This window comes from Anopheles nili, chromosome 2, assembly GCF_943737925.1.
Source record: "Anopheles nili chromosome 2, idAnoNiliSN_F5_01, whole genome shotgun sequence".
NCBI lineage: Eukaryota > Metazoa > Arthropoda > Insecta > Diptera > Culicidae > Anopheles > Anopheles nili.
Genome location: NC_071291.1, coordinates 49,926,713 through 49,947,019, shown reverse-complemented (window position 1 = coordinate 49,947,019; position 20,307 = coordinate 49,926,713). Strand labels below are relative to the sequence as shown.

General features: G+C 39.6%; 2 protein-coding genes across 2 annotated transcripts; one reads left to right on the top strand and one right to left on the bottom strand.

The window, feature by feature from the left end:
- Window positions 1-812: 812 nt before the first annotated feature.
- On the bottom strand, window positions 813-7,205 carry LOC128725160 (telomere-associated protein RIF1). The gene is made up of 6 exons (XM_053818887.1): window positions 6,382-7,205; window positions 5,950-6,319; window positions 5,632-5,810; window positions 4,283-5,477; window positions 3,936-4,054; window positions 813-3,287 (listed from the first exon to the last, which is right to left on the bottom strand). The coding sequence occupies exons 1-6, from the start codon at window positions 7,203-7,205 to the stop codon at window positions 977-979; spliced, it is 4,998 nt and encodes a 1,665-aa protein (XP_053674862.1). The 3' UTR covers window positions 813-976.
- Window positions 7,206-9,612: 2,407 nt separating this feature from the next.
- On the top strand, window positions 9,613-11,272 carry LOC128730780 (calumenin-B). Its single transcript, XM_053823859.1, has 3 exons — window positions 9,613-9,858; window positions 9,987-10,508; window positions 10,592-11,272. Exons 1-3 carry the CDS (start codon window positions 9,635-9,637, stop codon window positions 10,815-10,817), a joined length of 972 nt encoding a protein of 323 aa, XP_053679834.1. The 5' UTR covers window positions 9,613-9,634; the 3' UTR covers window positions 10,818-11,272.
- Window positions 11,273-20,307: the final 9,035 nt, after the last annotated feature.

Genomic DNA, 20,307 nt, shown 5'->3' with positions numbered 1-20,307 from the left:
AAGGAATACGCTCAAATGAAGTCAGTATATACGTTAACTAGACACCCAAAATCAAGAAAGAAAAAAACCAAAGAGGTAATGGATAACAGATTCGATCGTTTGATCGATCGATCGATCGATTTAGAGCATCGGTTGTGCGGTGTGATCATCTTCAGCTGGCAGTATAAATCATCCTTCTTTTCATCGATGCACTCAAGATTCGGACTGTGTTAAAGATTACGCTTAAAAAACTGACCACGGATTTTCAACCTGCTCATTCCAATTACTCGGTAGTGCATCTTATCTTGACTTGTTGGTTTTCGTCATGGCCAGGGTTTATTAATTATTTTCATACTTGATTGTCTATTGAGCTGAATTTACAAGTTAGATGTCGCCGTTTTTGTGTATCTTGGTCTCTTTGTAATTATTACAAATTTCTAGTTAATCAGTTGAGCACATGCCCTTATTGAATTAATTGTCAGTGTTTAATATTGGATTAATCCTATGAAGATATAAACATGCTAATAAATGTCAAGTCTTTTTATTACCGAACGATGCTAAAAGATGATAAGTCAACTCGGTGAGTGACTAGAGATAGTTCGAGCGCAAAATCGTATGTCGTGTTTCCTACATCATACATAGTACATCCATGACGGTAACAAAGTTTAAAAAGGGCCAGTGGGAATTCAATGAACTATTACAGAACAATGACCATCTCTTAACATCAATTGTATTAACATCGTTTATTCGTTTATTTAATCTAAAAATTTATACATCATTTATCAACATAAAAAGTATTGTAATGCAAAGTTATTATTACATGAAAGGTTCGATTGAAATAAAGAGTGCAATCCGTTACAAATCACATGTACTCATTATAAGAAGGGATGCAATAAACGTGATGAAAAAAGCCTTTTCATATTGTTTGACCGTTTAGAATTGCATTTTTCAAACACATACTTACAATACGTGCCATTTGTGGAAAACTCTATCATCCTTAACATTGCTCCTCGTTAGATGTCTTAAAATATTCCTCTAATAATGACATGATCTCGAGCCGAGTTTTATTTGCTAGTTCATGTCGCACAAAACGATCACGAAGCTCATCGAATGTTTGTCCATCCAACTCAATGTTACGTAAATTAAACAATTTTTCATAAATATATTCCACTATTTTGGTAGCATCCTCCTCCTTTTCGTCCAACGTTGCTACAAGTCCTTTGTTTGTGTGTGTGCCATGGCTGGTATGCAATTGTTTGAAAATATGATCTATCATTACTGTTAGTGACAAACGTTCGCATACTTTGGCGTTGGAGTTTTCCTGTATGGCATGATCTAAAAATTCCACCGAGTGTCGTTCTGATAGTTCATCAAGGACTATCTCACGCATCTTAGGATCATCACTCATTTTTGATGATAATTCCTTAGTGAGAACTCGCACAGTTTTGTTTTTCTCTAACGATTTTCCAGCGGAAATATATCGCTCGACAATGTCATCCAGGGTATAATTTTTCATGACATACTCGAAAACTGCTTCTTCACAAGTAAACGATAGCTCTTTAAATGATCCATGAACCTTTTCCGTATCCTTTGTATTCTGTTCAAAAGTGTCTTCCGAGTCAGCTTGGATATTCGTTTTAGAGGCAACTGATTTTGCTTTATAGGATTCGCTTTTATCTGCCTCCGTCTCCATGCATTCAGTGGTCACTTGCAACGTGGACATATTGTCGGTGCGATCATTCATCATGAAATTGCTTTCATCTAATGATTCCGGAGAAATAGACCTCTCATCGTTTTTATTCCCGCTCCTACCAACATCTTGCAAGCATGATAAATTCGCAGTTTTGTTTATTTCTGTTGTTGTCTGCTTTTGGGTAAAGTTCTGTAGTTCTGAAATACTGTCGGACTTGCTTCTGCGACGCATCATAAATTTTGTTTTATCCGTCGATGATGCTATATTAGAGGAGAGTTGTATATTTCGACTAACAGATGAAGTGCGACATTCTTCGACTTGCCGAATGTATTCCTTGGTCAAAGATACAGGTGGATCGTGGAAACTAACTCGTTTTCGCTTATGAACCGGTGTTTCAATATCGTCAACACTGTCGTCTAAATTGTGCCGACGTTTTAGTATACTACTTGCCGGCGATGCTTGCGGAGATGGTAAGACCTTGGAGAATACAAGATATTGAGGAGGTACGTTTTCATACTTTTCTTCATTTTCATTTGTTGTTTCCGAGATCTCGTTTACTTCGATAGAACCAACGCTAGCAGCTATGGCTTTCTTGCGCATCGATATACTTGTAGCTTCTGATAAAATGCTTCCCTTGGGAGTAGATGCATTTTGAGGGGGAGTGTTTGGCCTATACGACTGATCGCCATGTTGGTTTCGAATCAGGTTTATGAGTTGTGCACCGCGTCCACCTAGTCCTATCATAGTGGTGCTCGGACTTCGCGTTTTTGCCAGTGCTGGGGATTGTTGTAGAGGTCGACTTTTCATCGATCCAGTATTTGATCTATCCGAAGTTTCCAAATTTGGGCTAGCTTTAGTACGACGATGATTGGTAGACATTTGAACTGGTGAATCAGTCGATTCTTTTTCTTTTGTTATTTTTCTTAATGAAGATTTTTTGTCTGTGCTGCTTGGCACTCCATTATCATCCGTATATGTTCGTGAGCAGTTTTTTTCCTCCGATATTGGAGATATATTCAATGTATTGTTGAGTAAATCGGCATTTCGCTCTTCAACATCAGCACGATCTGGTGATGAAACTATACTACGATTAGGTGATTTGTTGAGTGGTTTCATTTGTTCATCTAAATTCTTCGCCGGAGAGAGTTGATCAATGTCGGACTCTGGCAAATCATTCGCAGCTAGCTGAAAAACCTCATCGTTCTTCCGGATGTGAGCCTCGTCATTTTCCTTGGATACCATCGCTGAGCTGACGGGATGAGAGTTTGGGTTTATTCCAGTATCCGCAAAAAGTTCTAATTTTGTTATCGGTTCTACTACAACAACGGGACTGAAACGTACAACCTTCGGACTAGTTAATCCGGTTTGATTTTCAAACATTGAACTATGGACTCCTTTGCTAGTATTACGTTTCGGAGACATACAATCGCGCTGCTCATTGATTACGCCGACATTCGTTCTTTGTGATGAAGATCCCATTTCGTTCTTTTTTGGTGATTTTGAAGGACTTAAGAGACACTTTATCAACATTTTATCTTCTAGATATTTTTTCGATAAAGGGCTAACCATTTTGTTTGTAACAGCAGCTAGATCAATCGTCGACAATCCTGTTCGTCTGCTTGGAGACATACATACACTAGGACTTCGAAGAATTGTATTTTCCAGTGTTAATTCAACCTTTCTAGGTGACCTTTTTAACAGAATGTCGAGCTTTTGCAACTCTTCGTTTTTGTTGGGGCTTCCATACAATGATTGAGAGCTTTTTGCATTTTGCAATGCATTCGCTTTCTTTTCTTCGTCAGATACAACTTTGGTGCAATGATCAGTGTCAATTTTTTCAAGTGTCAAGCTTTGATGATCAATCGCTGCCATTATCAAACTGGTATTTATTTCATTCACATCCATATTTTCACCTAATTCAACAGTAGTGATGCTTACTTCTCGTGTATCATAAGCATTATTCATTTCATGCGTCGATTCCAGCAAATTTCCAGCAGTGGTAGTATCAGTTGAATCTTCGATTTTGCTTTTTCGTAAGGATGATTTTTTATTTACAATCAATTGAGCAGGTTTAGATGTTTGTGAGGATTCTATGATGTCATTTGAAACGTGGGAGTTCTCTTGAGCACACAGCGACGTGCTTTCAATGTTGTCAAATTTTAATAACTTCCTAGAGCTTCGTTTATCTTTTTGGTTTACTCGTTTGAAAATTGCTTTAGAGTCAGAAAAACTTTTTTCTCCATTATTTGTAACGTTTGGTTGCTTTTTCTCACTCTCGATTATACGTTTCGACCCACTTTTCAATCTGGTGGTTCTTGCGTCCGACAAATTCATCACATTAAAGCTTTTGCCTTCCACTGTATCTATTCGCAATTGATCAAGCATTTTTCGAAATTTTTTTTTTGTATGTGTTCCTTTTGTTTTTTCTGGCCCATCATCATCAGCCGAGTCTGAGAGTTCTTTTACAATCGTTACATTCAAATATTCATCGCTTAAAACATTGCCACTGTTATTTTCTTTATCTGAAGGCGTTGGAATACTTTTTGATTCGTTTTCAATTTCCATTGAAGTTATTTCAGTTTCACACACCAATACAACTGGCTCCGATACCTTTATATGATCAGAACTATTTTTCTCAATATCTGACGCCGTAACATGAGTGCCTGGTGTAATCTTATCAGAAGTATTTGTTAGATCTTTTTGGAGAATAGCATTTTTGTTTGGTGCCCACGGTTTTATAATGAAACTATCTTGTGATTGACTCATATCATTGTATAGTGCAGGAATATCCGTACGTTTTTCCATCATTTTTTCACGCTGATGTTCAGTTAACGATTCAGGTTTAAATTTCCACACGGAATTTATAACGACAAAGTCTTCTTTATCAGCATTCCTAGTGGGTGTTTTTTTGTTGATACTGTTGTAGTCACAAATATTTATGCATCGTTTAATATCATTGATTTTGAACTCCTGTTTTACACTCATGGGAAGGTCTAATAACGATGTCAACAGCATCTTGCAATTAAACTTGACTTCATTTGGCTGTTCAGTTAGTTCCTTCGATAGGTTTAATGTAATTTTTTTGGTTAACACATGTAGTGTTTCTTTTACCTCTGTCATAGCTAGCCCGTGTACGTTCGATATGAGTTCATTAATAACATTTCTTATAGGCAATATTAATGTTAATACATTCGTTAAATTCATTTTTTTAAGCAATTTGCGAAAACTGCAAACCATTATTTGTATCCGATCAAAGTTAGATTGATATGCAAAGCCCTTTCGTGTTAAATCTTTGAATAATTCCAATATTTTAATTGGAGGGCACGAATGGTCAAATTTCTCGGGGATTGTTTTGAATATGATGCAAAAAAAGTCGGCTACTACTTCTAAATTGTAAGCATACTTTGCTACTGTCATGGCTTTGATTGCTTCACAGAATGTGTTGCTAAATTTACAAGATGCTTTGTCATTATTTAGAATTGATTCGTAAGCATTTATCCACATATTTTTAACAGTGTCGATAACCAAGAAATGATCATATTCTAATGGGTATAATAAAAAATTTATCACTGTTTGTTGATTCTCCTCGGAACTAGAAACGTCAACTCGTATTCGCTCAATAAGCTGTTCACCAAGAAGACAATAAATTTGCGTATTCAAAGTCTGAAATTTATACCCATTAGTTTCGTTTTCATCATTACTGTAGCACATATATTGGATAGTTTTTTTAAGCATATCCCAATAATTATTGTTCTTGATGTATCGTTTTAAATCAAACACACGTTTTATTATTTGATCCGTTTTGCTGTAAAAAAATCAAACAAATAATATAATAACCGTTCCAGTAATATATATTTATATATTAAGTATTTGCTGCATCTTTACAAATTGTTCAAGACATTGAAAAAAAATTTAAATAATCTACTAAAATACACACATATTTCAAAAATTTATCTTACCTTGCTGGACATGAAAGCTGCGGGTGAATAATTAGCGACATAATCATTTTATAATTAAACGTCAATTGGTCTGGTGAATCGTGCCCAATATTAATAACAATTAAATCACTTTCAGCTATTTTCAAAATAGTATCATACAGTAATTCACGTAGTGGCAAGTCATGTTTTTGTCGAATACACTGAAATTGAAGTATTATCAATAATTTTGAGAAAAATATTATAGTAAGATATAAATTATATGTATATAAATATGAAAAACATTTTAAAAACATCGCAACCTCGTAAAATAAAGTACAACAGTAAACTTTGATTACTTACCAACTTTAACAGAGAATCCATATCCTCTTTGATCCACTGCAACATTTCATGTTTTGGAATCGTTTTTTCTTCAATTATTCGGTCTATCAAATTATTCCAGAGGCATCGATTTAACGACAAATAGTCCAAATGTTTCATCTCTGCGAATAGCACAGTACACTCAATGCACGAATCAATGATCAATTTCGACTTCATAGAAAAAAGGAGAGAGGATATACACAGTCCATTTTCAGATGAGAACGTTTCAAATGAGAAGGGTAGCTTCGAATCAGTATTGTTTGGGCAATTCAACAATGTTTTGCAGATATCGGGTACCGTTCCAAGTAAATGTATTAACGCTATGGCTGATAACTGTTTGATCGATTGATACCTGCAATATAAACGTATTATGCATTAGATAAAAAATCGTACGTACCTCTAAGTTTTACTTACATTTTACCAGGAGCACCGTATTCTTGGTATGATTCATCAAAATAATAGCAAAGCGGTGTTTTAAATGTCGGTCCGAAGCAAAAGTAAATGAATGGTTCAAATATTGTGTCAACCATACTAGTTAATTGCGATCGCAAATGACACAACAGAAACCACCAGATATCAAATTTTTTCAATGCGATTGCTTCTGTTTTAGACTTCGAGCTTTTCAGAGGAATGCATATTAGCTTAACTCGTTTGAGAATGTTGATTTGTTTGTTTTTAGCAAAAATCTCTACTAATAATCGCCAACAATCGAACGACTGTTCACGAATCGACAACTCTGGAGACCTAAAACCAGCTTCCACTATTGATAAAAACATATTTATGATCGACGATCCTTGGCAAAGGTCACGGTTCACGATACGCACTAAAACCGACCACACACGATGCCAGTTTGGATCCTTTTCACTTCGAGCTGTATCCAATAGGCAAGTGTATTCTTTGCTAAGAATTCCACGGAGCTCTGGCCATTTTGAATGTTCTTGATAATTAGTAGTAACAATATAGCTAGCTGCGGCATCCAAGGCATTCAGTGCCAGTCTTCTGGTGTTCGTTGACCGTTCATCAAACATAAGGCGTCCAACATCGACAAGCCAGAATTTTAGTTCATCTTGGTCAATTGTAGATTTTTTGTCAGTAATAACTTTTACTGTAGAACACTGGCAAACTTTTTCTATCTCCAACAATATGTGATCAATATCTTCATACATTTTATACTGAATTGCATTACGTAGAGCTTCACGATGTTCTCGCCCAGGCATCAAATGATTAAATGCAGTCATTTTTTCTTATAAATGCAGTAATAAATATTGATATTTGAGCGCTGCGAGCTAAAATGTCACAATTTGAAAGAAAAAAAATTGTTTTAATGATTCTATAAAACTTTCAATGCCATAGCTTGTCTTACTTTTTGTTGACTATACATGCACCATTAATTGAGTGGATTGTATTGAAATGAATGAAATATATGCTAACCAATGTACTATTATTGATATACTAGATTTTGAAATAAATATTGATGTAAAACTTACCTCTGTTCTAAATAATAGCTTGATTCCTTTTTTGTGTCAGATGAAACAACTTATTTTTATCGCTAACTAGACTGAACGCAATAGAAAGCGAATAAACAATAATTGGCGCGCAACAGCTGTCAGTTTAGAAAGACAAAGTTTATACATTTAGTAGGTGTGACAAATGCCCGATATAACTATCGAAATAAGAAAAGGATGTTGGCATGGAAACATTAAACGAAAAGCAGTTTCGGCACATGTATATGAAATTTTTTAAATTTAATTTATATTCTTCAATAAAAGTTAATTAGCATTAATGAAAGTTAATGGTTTGTTATGTTAAATTATTTCCACACTTTTATTCATATATATATATATATATATATATATATATATATATATATATATATATATATATATATATATATATATATATATATATATATATATATATATATATATATATATATATATATATAAAATACATAAACATATATGAAATTTAATTATGCTGTTTCAATAACCGATAACTACATCACTAAATATAGATAGATACACATATTTGTTCGAAATTTTCGAATTGTTACTTGCGTATCATGTATTTAATAATCTTGGAGAAAGTTTTACAGCTGGCCTAACCTGCATAAAGAATCATTTTGGTAAACAGTGTTTATCTATAGCTGGATTTCTACACTAAATGCATTAAGAGTTCTGATCACTGAAGTAGATTATTGCAATACCGCTAGTTTAGTGATTTTCATTTCGTAAGTGCAAACACAATGATTTTATAACGATTTTACTCTTCCGCTTGATAAACTTGTATTTAGCTAGTGAAACCATTGTTTCGAGAAGATTGATAACAAATAGAAACCATGTTTGAAATTTGAAGAATTGTTTATTTAAAATATATAAAACATTGTTTTTTTTTATGAATTTTTGAAGAATGCTCGCTATTTGTTTTAGTTTTGAATTTTTTTATATTTAATCAAAGCAATGCGCAAAATGTTGGATTCTGTGATTTTATATCGGCAAAATTGGGCCATACCTATGTATTAGCTGTGTGCGTGCTGAGAATCATGCACAAAAATTATATTTTTATGCCCAAAGTACCATCTGGGATATTACTTCTACTATTGTCGGTGTTACTCTTGCTGCATCTCTCCAAACATATTTAGCGTACACGGTTTTTCCATCATCTGGCACAGCATGCAACAGATTGCTTAGCATGTAGGCGTTTTTGTTAAATGATGTATCGGATTCTGAACCATTTCTATGGAATACGCATCTACCCTTTTTTAATCTGGTGAAGATAGACATTATTTTTATCGCTAATATCTACAAAAACTGTTGGTGGCAACATAATTATTTATGTGGCGAAAAGTCAAGTACTTTATATTATAGTCTTATGCGATAACGCAAACCTTCAAGAACATTCCTCTACTCGAGTAATGCTATACACAGCAGACGAAGGCTCTTTTCCTCTTCTCTCATTTCCGCGCACTATCATTTGAATCGGTCTCCGGCTGACGGAGCCGCCGACACAACGTGGTTTGTGTTCAAACCATGAAAACAAATCAGTTTTGTTCTAGTTTTCGCACGATTCACATCAACCAGCTTAAACATTTCCCAGAAAGAAGGAAACTGGATCTAAATACGTTGGCTACTGCGTTGAAAGTGCACCTAAGTTAAAGAATAAACTCTGTTAATGGTAAAATTTCATATTATCTTGTATGTGCAGGTTCATGAAATTAACGAAGGGAAATTAGATTTTTGCAGTGATGAGAATAATGTGCGGTTCTTATGACGTGGCGTAATCTGACACAACGCATGATCAACATCATGTTGATTCTTATTTATGGCCAACACCGAACAGGAAAATTATTTAGTTTTATGATAAAGCTTGGATAAAATTGATCATGTTTAAATATATTCATTTTTGGAATGAAGTATGCTTCTATTTAGCAGAGAATTTTATTTTTGTTAGTTTGAAATAAGAGGGGTTTAAAATATATAAAATATTTTATGTTAGTTTTGTTTACTTTAATTTGAATTTATACTGTTACAATGTGGCTTTTTCAATAAAAGTGTTTTTTATTCTTTATAATTTCCGTATATAATTAACTATTAGGAAAACATCCATTAACTGTGGATTAATTCGCAGTTCTTAATATTGTCCATCGAGTTCCTAATAGACAGTGAAAATGTTTCTAACATCGGTGGCAAGTGTCTGTCTATTGTTTAGTTATGCTGTGTCGGCAATCCCAAAGCCAGATGAAAATCGTGTATTAGATCATGATCCATTGAGCCATGTGAAACATTACCAGAATGATGAGCATAACAAACAGTACGATCACGAAGCATTTCTTGGTGAAGATGCCAAGACTTTCGATCAACTGGAAGCAGATGAAAGCAGGAGACGCTTAGGGTGAGTTAGCTTTGATTGTTTAAATACATCACAAATGTGTATATGTGTCTATGGTCCAGTTGCGAAAAATGGATTAAATTAATTTACAGCACTAATTAGTTAATCTTTCTTGACACGTTCTGCATCAGACTCATTGTAGATAAAATAGATGGGGACAGTGACGGTTTTGTTAATCTCTCTGAGCTGAAAGCATGGATTCAGTACACGCAACGGCGCTACATCGATGACGATGTCAACCGACAATGGAAGACACACAATCCTAACAATACTGAAAAAGTTCACTGGGATGCATACAGGAAGAATGTATACGGTTTTCTAGACGAGCTCGCTTCGCAGGAAACGAATCATCCGAATGACGAACACTTTTCCTATCGAGTCATGATGAAACGCGATCGACGCCGCTGGAGCATTGCTGATCGAGATGGAGATGATGAGTTGACGCGAAATGAGTTTACCGATTTCCTTCATCCTGAAGAAAGTATCCATATGCGCGATGTTGTAGTGACCGAAACAATCGAAGATATTGATAAAGATCAAGATGGAAAAGTTTCAGTGGAAGAGTACATTGGGGATATGTATCGCCAAGGCGAACAGAACGAGGAAGAGCCGGATTGGGTGACTCACGAACGGGAAACATTCTCCAATTTTCGGTATGTTTTCTCTTGTTATTTTGCTAATCTGCATAATGTCATTAAACTATGTTTTTTGGTATGCTTGTATTCATTCATTTCAGAGATAAAAATAAGGATGGTTTTATGGATGATCAAGAAGTGAAAGATTGGATTACTCCAGCGGATTTCGATCATGCTGAAGCGGAAGCGCGCCATTTAATTTATGAGGCTGATTCGGATGCGGATGAGAAACTTACTAAGGGAGAAATTATTGAAAAATACGATTTATTTGTTGGATCACAAGCTACTGATTTCGGTGAAGCACTGACGCGGCATGATGAATTCTAAAGCCAAATATTGCAAACAAATGTTACTAAGTATGAAAACGCCTTGATATAGTAATATTGTCTCTTTATAATTTTACATGAATTTGTGTGCATTCATCGTGAATCGTTCTTATAAGTTTTTTTTTGTAATGACTGACAACTATAATAAGATAAGATTAAAATGTTCCACCATTGCCATACAATCAGCTATCAATTATAAATGATACGACGATGTATCGCGAAAGTGTGATAGAGTGTGTGTGCCTAATACCAAGCCAACTATACCCTTATGATTATAAGCTATAGAACGCATTATACATATAAATTTAACAACTCAATTAATGTGTTAATGATAACATTATAATATATCATGTTAAAAAACCAATACCGTCAATATACTAAAACTGGCCATTGCTTAAAATTTATTTGTCATATGCTTTCGTTTGAAATATGCGAAATGGGCTATTCTTGATCAATATGAATGTTATTTTGAAGTTGGTTTAAATAAATAATTTGGCGCTTTTTATAGTTTCAATCAAAATAAATTATTTGGTTGAAAAATCGTAAATTGAGAGGTTAATCTTTTTATTGCAGTGTGATAAAGTACGTGTTTCAACATTGTATGTGCTCAATTTGGTAGAAATTGGACCAGATAATGCCTACCGGGAAGAAAGGAAGAGATTTGTTCTTGCTTTTCCTGAATTTTCTGGACCCCACTACGAATGGCTACCTTGTAATAGCAAGTACAAGTACAAAGCGTTCGTTTCTGTAACAAAGGAAGAAAAGAGTATATATTTCAAGCTCGTACTCAAAAAAAAAGAGTTTGGGATCATAGATTCGTTCCAAATCTGTGCTTCGTCTTACGACGCAGCGATATCGGTTAACAAAAGATAGGCCAATGAGTATTCAAAAATCAAACATACGAAAAAAAATCTAAAGATGCCTATCAGATCTTTGATAGAATACCAGCAATTGAGGTATATTGTTGACCTAATTCCTTCCTTTCTTGGCCCGCTCATAGATGAGCACGTCGTGCTGACATGGCCAGGTTACCAATCAGTTTCCAGGAAACTCGGTCCAGGACTGCTCTCCTCCAACCCCGGCTGCACCCAATCTCCGACAGGTCCTGCTCCACTTGGTCCAGCCACCGAACTCGCTGCGCTCCTCTGCGCCTCGTGCCGAACGGGTCGCTGACGAGCACCTTCTTGGTGGGGCATGAGTCCGGCATCCTCATGACATGCCCCAACCACCGAATTCTGCCGGCTTTCGCCACCGTCAGGATGTCCGGCTCGCCATACAGCTCAGCTAGTTCTTGGTTCATTCTCCTTCTCCATACGCCCTGCTCACAAATACCGCCAAAGATAGTCCGTAGCACCCGCCGCTCGAAAATGGCGAGAGCGTTGGCGTCCTCCGCCCGTATCGTCCAAGACTCATGGCCATAGAGGACTACCGGGCGTATCAGTGTGCGATATATCGTGCATTTCGTGTGTTGCTGGAGTCTTCTGGATCGCAAGAGTTTATGGAGCCCATAGTAGGCACGATTTCCCTGAACAATGCGTCTTCGAATTTCGCTGTTCACATTATTGTCCGAAGTGACGATCGTACCAAGGTAGCAGAACTCCTCTACCACCTCAAGATCGTCACCATCAACTGTTACTCTGCTTCCAAGTCGGGCTCTATCCCGATCAGAGCCACCGGCAAGCAGGTACTTGGTCTTCGACGCATTGATCCTCAAACCAATCCTAGCGGCCTCGCGTTTCAGTCGAGTATACGCCACGCATACTGCCACAGATGTCCTTCCGATGATGTCAATGTCATCAGCGAAGCCCAGGAATTGGAGAGATCGGGAGAAAATCGTGCCCCGTATGTCGAAGCCCGCGCTTCTCATGACACTTTCCAGAGCGATGTTAAACAGTAGACAGGAGAGTCCGTCCCCTTGCCTTAGACCCCGGTGTGAGTCAAACGGCTCCGAAAGCATGTTCGACACTCGCACCTTGCACTGTACCCCATCCAAGGTGGCCCTTAACAGCCGTACCAGCTTCCCAGGGAATCCGTACTGCTGCATGGTGTTCCATAGCTCCATTCGATCTATGGTGTCAAAGGCCGCCTTGAAATCAATAAATAGGTGGTGCGTAGGGATCTGGTGCTCTCGGCATTTCTGGAGGATCTGCCGTAGAGTAAAGATTTGGTCGGTGGTGGATTTGCCTCCAACAAATCCTGCCTGGTAGCTTCCAACGAAATCTGTAGCAAGGGGCGCAAGTCTGCAGAAAAGTATTCGGGACAGGATCTTATAGGCAGCATTCAGGACTGTGATGGCTCGGAAGTTAGCACAGTCCAATCTGTCGCCCTTTTTGTAGACTGGGTGTATGACACCCAGTTTCCACTCATCCGGTAGTTCTTCCTGGTCCCAAATTCTTCTGATCAGCCAGTGGATGTTAACGGCAAGCCTCTCCGGTCCCAACTTGAACAGCTCGGTCACCAGCCCATCGCTGCCAGCTGACTTGTTACATTTCAACTGTTTGATGGCGCTGACGACTTCGTCCAAGGATGGCGGGGGCACTTCGTCATAGTCGTGTTCGTTATCGTAGGGCTGCTCAATTCTGCATCTTGCGCTTCGTCTGGTATCCACTGCTTCTGCTCCGTTAAGGTGTCCGTCATAGAAGCACTTCCACCTGTCAATCACCTCCCGCTCGTCCGACAGTATGTCTCCTTCCACGTTACGGCACATCGCGATCGTAGGAGTAAAACCGCTTCTTGCCGTCTTCAACATCCTGTAGAACTTGCGGGTTTCCCCCGACTGAGAGAGCTGTTGCATCAGTTGCTCGTCCGATTCTTCAAAGCTGCGCTTCTTGTCCTGGAAGAGTCGGGTGTGCTGCCTTCTCAGTCGTCTATAGTTTTCCACGTTCTGCCGGGTCTCGCGCTGGAGCATTCGGGTGCGCGCTGCGTTCTTCTCGGATAGTGCTCGTCTGCACTCATCATCAAACCATTCCTTCATCTGGTTACGTGTTACGCGGCCAATTATTCGCTCGACCGTGCTGCTGATGGCTTACTCCACTATTCACCAGTGGTCGTTGAGTGACATCGCCTCGGTGGTGGTATCCTACGGCAGCGCCTCCCCCAGCGCGATCGCGAAGTCTCTCGCCACATCAGCTTGCTTCAGCCGATCTGTATTGAGCCTTGGGGTGGGCTGGGATCGTAGCCTATTGGCTACGCTGAGTTTCTGGCGTAACTTAACCATAACCAGGAAATGGTCTGAGTCGACGTTTGCTCCTCTGTATGTCCGTACGTCGATAATGTCCGAGAAGTGCCTTCCATCAATGAGAACGTGGTCAATCTGGGAATATGTCTGCTGTGGTGATCTTCAGGTGTAGCTGAATCGAGGTGCGTGTTGGAAGAAGGTGCTGCGGATAGTCATGTGCTTGGAGGAGGCGAAGTTTATAAGGCGAAGCCCATTGTCGTTCGTCAGCTGGTGGGCGCTGAAACATCCTATTGTGGGTTTAAATGCTTCCTCCCGTCCGACCTGAGCGTTGAAGTCACCGATGACAATCTTGACGTCGTGTTGTGGGCAGCGGTCGTACTCCCTCTCCAGCTGCGTATAAAAGTTGTCCTTATCATCATCGGTGCTTCCAAGATGTGGACTGTGCACGTTAATAATGCTCAGGTTGAAGAACCTCCCACGGATCCTTAATCTGCACATCCTTTCGTTGATCGGCCACCATCCGATCACTCGCTTCCGCATCTCACCTATGACCAGGAACGCCGTACCTAGCTCATGCTTTTCTCCACCACTTTGGTAGATCGTGCAATCGCTTCGATAGGAGCGCTCTGTAACTCCTTTCCAACGCACCTCCTGAAGTGCTACTACTCCGAAGCCGCGGGTCCTAACCTCGTCCGCAAGAATGCGGGTACTTCCGGGTGCTGTGAGGGATCTGCAGTTCCATGTTCCAAGTTTCCAATCATTAATCCTTTTTCGTAGCGTAGGTCGTTTGCCGTAGTTCCGAATCGAATTACCTTCTTGGTTTCTGTACGTTGCTTTTGTATTGGTGGTGGCTTGCAAGGCCTCTCCCCCAACCCCCTGTCTCGTCGGAGGACCTACGCTTCACAGCTGTTTGAAGTCCCGTGTGAAGCCAGGACAAAAGAGAGAACCAGCCGCCCCTGACATGGAGAACAGACGCTGGTATCTCTCCCTCCCCCCAATTCAGCCATATCACCCATCCTCCCAAGGGGTTGGGTTTCCCCGTATACCCAAGCTCAGATATTCGGAGAGACATGTTACCGCTCTGTACGTCGTGGACGTATTGGGTAGGTGTAGGGAATGGAGAGCCTATGTTATCTTTCTAGAAGCTTCGGATCCATTCCCGTATCAGTGTAGTATTGCTACTACCCTGCCAACAGAACTTTACCTAATTATATGTTTCAAAACTAGATGACAACCCTTGAATGATTTGCGAAAAATGCTTGGAAGAAAATTCTGTTAAATCGTTTTATATAATAAGATCCAAATTTTTCTAAACGGCAAAATCGGAGAAATCAGCTCAGAGGATCAGTATTCATAATCCTACCGCTCGAAAAGCGATTAGATACAAGCAACCAACCATGCACTACGAGTCTAAAACTTTTGCATATTGTTATCAAACCTATCGCAATGCAAGGCATATAAAGGAGAAGGAGTTGATGTCAAATGAACGGGATAAGTTTGTAAGAAAGAAAAAAAGCTGTGTCTTAACTGTCTGCAGCCCGGCCATTAAGCACAGAAATGTGTTACTCGTCTGAGAAGTGCATTTTTCTACAAACATCCTCATGAACTAGTTCATAGATGAATGCGAAAGATGAAACTAAAGTTCAAAAGGTATCGAAAACAAATAAGGCTCTTTTTGGTAAGCAGCACAAGGCGTCACTGTGGATTTAATTTCTGGATGATGAAAGGTTAGTTTTGCTCTTGATGGCAGGATGTATTGATTCAATAGCTCTTGTCTTTACTTTTGACCTCTTTTGATTGTATACTGTTAAAAGTTTATGATGATGTAATAAACGATTATTTGCAAGCAAATTATATGAGATAGTGTGATAGTCAAATATCCGGTCAGTTTCTATTGCGTGTGCGTCGAGTCAGTTTAAAATGAGTATGTCTGTAAATGTAATTTTTAAAAGGCAAGTATCGTTTGCCCAATTAAACATATATGCCTCAATAGGAAGGATACATGAGACTGAAAACAAGCGCGTCAGCTATAAAAATATGCGTCAAGTAGAAAAATAACAAACAAGCTAAGCAAAAACGAACTACCGCAAGGTGACAGCAATCGACGAAGTGGTTCACAATGGCACGAAGTTAAAAACGGTGACCGGCCAAATCATATAACCGAACCAAAACAATTAACGCTGCGAATTCTCAAACATGTAGGAAATACATCAACAGGGAAGTACCTATGGTGGCGTTGTCATCGCTGTCCATCGGGACATTAATTTCGTCATTCTTTCCCTTCCAGGAACGGAGATGGTGGAAGCTGCCGGAGTTGAAATAACCTCCTCCCAGGGCAGCTTTCGCTTCTACGCTGCCTACTGCCCCCAGCAAGCCCGCGATGCTGATGGATCCGTCGAGAAGCTGAAAGCAGACCTCCGGAGACTGACGCGCTCCCCAGGACGGTTCACCGTCGCCGGGCGTCTGAACGCGAAGCACCATGCCTGGGGCAATGCAGCAGTAAATAAGAACGGGAAGGTACTGTTTGAAGATGGGCAAGCAGGCTTCCATTCGGTGCTGTCCCCGTTCCAATCGACGTTCAACAATGGAAAGAGTTACTCCACGTTGGACGTATTCCTTACGAATATGCACAACGTGGATACTCCAACGACGCTGATGGCTCTCTCATCAGACCAGATGCCAGTGATTCTGGACATCGCGGAAGACCCTGTGACGCAATCCAGGAGGCAGCGGAGGTACTATCGGGCGGCGAAAGAAGTTCGAACGGACCGTTGATAGCACCCTGGATACGCGTGCGTCCCTCAGCTTGATAAGCGATATCGATGCTGCAGTGTCTAGCTTCTTAAGTAGTGTAAAGGTAGCGGAAGATAGGGCCGTTCTCTTAGTAGCTACTAAAGCTAAACTAGTTCAGATAGATCTGGAAACTTTACGCTTCATAAAGTTACGAAACTCTATGAGGCGTCGTTTCCAGTGTACCGGAGATAGGGCTTTCTACCAGGCTTTTAGGCAACTTAGCAAGGTAGTAAGGGACCGTCTTGAGAATGTTCGAAAAGTGGCCAGGATGGAAGCCCACTGCTCCAACAACAATACGTTGACGGATGTCCAGTTTGGCTTTAGAAGAGGACACTCTACAGCTCACCAGCTGCAGCATGTCCTGAATGTCATTAATGACGGTAAACGTTGTGGAAAGTCCACTGCGATGGCATTATTGGACATCGAAAAGGCTTTTGGTAACGTTTGACACGACGGCTTATTGCATTAGCTTCGTGTGCAGGGATTTCCGACGTACTTAGTGAGAACCGTTCAGTTCTATCTGAGCTCTCATACGTCGGTTGTTCATATAGGGCAGACATTGTCCGCCCCCTATGCCAACTGTGCTGGCGTTCCACAGGGGAGTGTCCTAGGACCACCCCTTTACAATTGCTTTACGTCTGATGTTCCCGACATGGATAACCATACGCAGCTGTCGTTGTAGCTCCATGGAGGTCTTCAGAGAGGATTGGATAGATATATCAAATACCTCAATGAGTGGAGAATAAGGGTAAAATTTTGAAAAAACCAAGGTGATGGTGGTCCCTTACAAGCGACAGATGCTGATGGCTTCTATCGCGCGTAAGGTGAAACCCATCACCCTGCATAACTGCGAAATTTCTTGATCCACTGATGTGTGCTACCTCGGGGTTTCCTATGCCAAGACGTTTGGCCTCCTCAGGAGTTTGTAATCCACTCCTCAGGAGTTTGTATCGCGACAGATAATAAACTTATTATTTATCGACAAATCATCTTGCCGGTGCTGATGTACCGATCAAATATCTGGAGCAATTGCTCAAAGGCAGATATCCTATTAGTGCAGAGAATCCAGAGGTTTCTGAAGATGATTCTCTATCTGTCTACTAGATATCCCACTAGGGACCTACATATAGATGGAGGGATCCCGTTGATAAGTAAGTGCATCGAAACTAGTCTCATGCGCCTCCTACTCACCTCCCGGAACTCAACCTCTGCGTTGATTCGGGACCTCGTTTAGGTTAATTTTCTAAGTAGTGTGTAGATAGGATTAAGCGTTATTTAGTATTAAGGTAGTATAAGATAGTTTTAGATTTAGTTTTTAGGATAAAATGGGGTTCGTCCTCGATAGATGACCTTGCATGGCATCCACCTCCAGCTTTGCATGCTGTGAATTATTCTAAATAAGTAAGGAAAGTTTTGGGCAGAACAGCTTAGAGCCGGTACTTACGTGTTTAGATCAGGTATAAATATTGTAAGGCTCAGAGCCACTCTTAGTGTAGATACTCAGGCAAGAGTAGGAACCTAGTTTAGTAGTCATCATGTCAAAAGATGGCAACACTCTCTGTATTTAGGATTTTGAGTGACAAAAATATCACCAATTTATTGTGTTCTTTATCTCGGAAACAAATCAGATTCAATCAAGAGCTCACACGAGAAGGTTTTCTTCATTTACCGATACGCCTTCCTCACTCACAGCTCGCGGTTGTTTCTCACGCCGGGTATCTGCCCACATCCGAACTGTCTAGCATCAGATTCTCCCTGCTGCGGCATAGGTTTCCCGAATTATTCGGTAGCTGGAACAACTAGCGGGAAGGTTGAAAACTCCTTGAAGATCCATGGTGCGAGACCTTTCTCGGGCAGATTTTCGTAACAATTGATTTTTTGTTGCTACCAGCGATACTCTCTTGCTAGGAGGCCCATTCTTCAACAGCCAACCCTCTTGTTCTATGTGAAGGAGAGAAGTTCTAAAAAGTCGATTTGTCTAGGAAAGGAAGATCCAAGCATCTATTGCTAAAAGTTAAATAATTTATTCTCAGGTGGAAAGTAAAAGCCAAAAATAAGTAATCGAAACATTTAATATTTATTAAAAAATGACTTCCAAGGGACAAAAATGTTTTGTAGGAACGGTGTCTGTCGTCGTTGTACAAGATCCGATGACGCTGCGCTAAAAATGGTGCAGTGTAACCCACAGTAAATAGGACGCTGCATACGATGGCAGAAAACACGCACAAGCGCTTTTAGAAGCCTTTAAAATAAATAAAATCAGCAATAGTTTGATCGTACAGAAAACAACTCTCGTGAACCTTCTGAGTTTTGACGGTAATGCCAATGTTTGGTCAAAGTTCAAAAGGACTTTTGAAGAGATGTCTAGTGAGGCAGAATTCAGTCATTTCGTGTAGTGTTCTTATGAACGTCTTTATTGTTGCACGTTGTTATTACACGTTGTTGTTACACGAATAAGGATACAAAAAACAGGACACTATCATTGACTCGTCTGTTGCCTTCGAAGGTTGAACAAAGAGAGAGAGAGTGCGTGACCACTACTGCCGAACTCTGCTCAGCGACGTCGATCAACCGATCGGCCAACTCGACGTGTCGCACTCAGACGACATGCGCCGATCAGCTGGCTACGTCCGTTCAATCGGATGTCGGCTGCGTGCTCTTAACAGATAGAAAATATGAATCGTCTCCAAAAGCATCTGAAAGGAGATGCAAATAAATGTGTTAGGCCTCTCTTTTTGGATCTACAGAATGTCGGATTAATAATGAAAAGACTGGAAGAAGTGTTTGGAAGTCCTGAAATAATTTTCAAGGATCTTTTGAACGACGTGATGAAGATAAGGGTGGATCGCAACAAGATTTCAAAATTGAGCGACGCTCTAGAAATAGTTGTTACGAATATACAGTTTTTAAGAAACACATCCTATCTGTACGATCTTTGGCTGATAGAGGAAATCATCAGTCGACTGTAGAGACTGTCGACTGTAAGCTCAAAGTTTCTTTAAAACAAAAAAAAATCATTCGACTGCCAACAAACTATCAGGAACGATGGATAGATCACGAACTGTCCATTGATTCCGACGAAGTAGTAACCCTGGCTCATCTCTCGAATTGGTTACTACCGATTGCACGAAAAATAAGGCTAATGTCTAAAAATAACAACAAATTCAGCAGAACCGGTAAACTTTCACAATGCAGATAACAGGAAGCATAGGAAAACTAAAATTAAAAGTAACCAAACAACCAGCTTGGGTTATAGGAATTGTTCAGTCGAAAAAAGGAAAACCGACAAATGGGTATCAAGATGTCCACTCTGCAAAGGTGGACATAAATTACCCTGGTGTGATCAGTTTCTGGGCAAAGAATCTTGCGGTCGAATTACGATTGCCGAACAACTTAAGATATGTTTTAATTAATTAAATTGAGGGAAAATGTATCATCATACGCTACATAACAACCACATACCTAAAAAAAATTTACCATCATTGTACCGAAGACAAAGTCTTTTAAACAAATTGTGTCG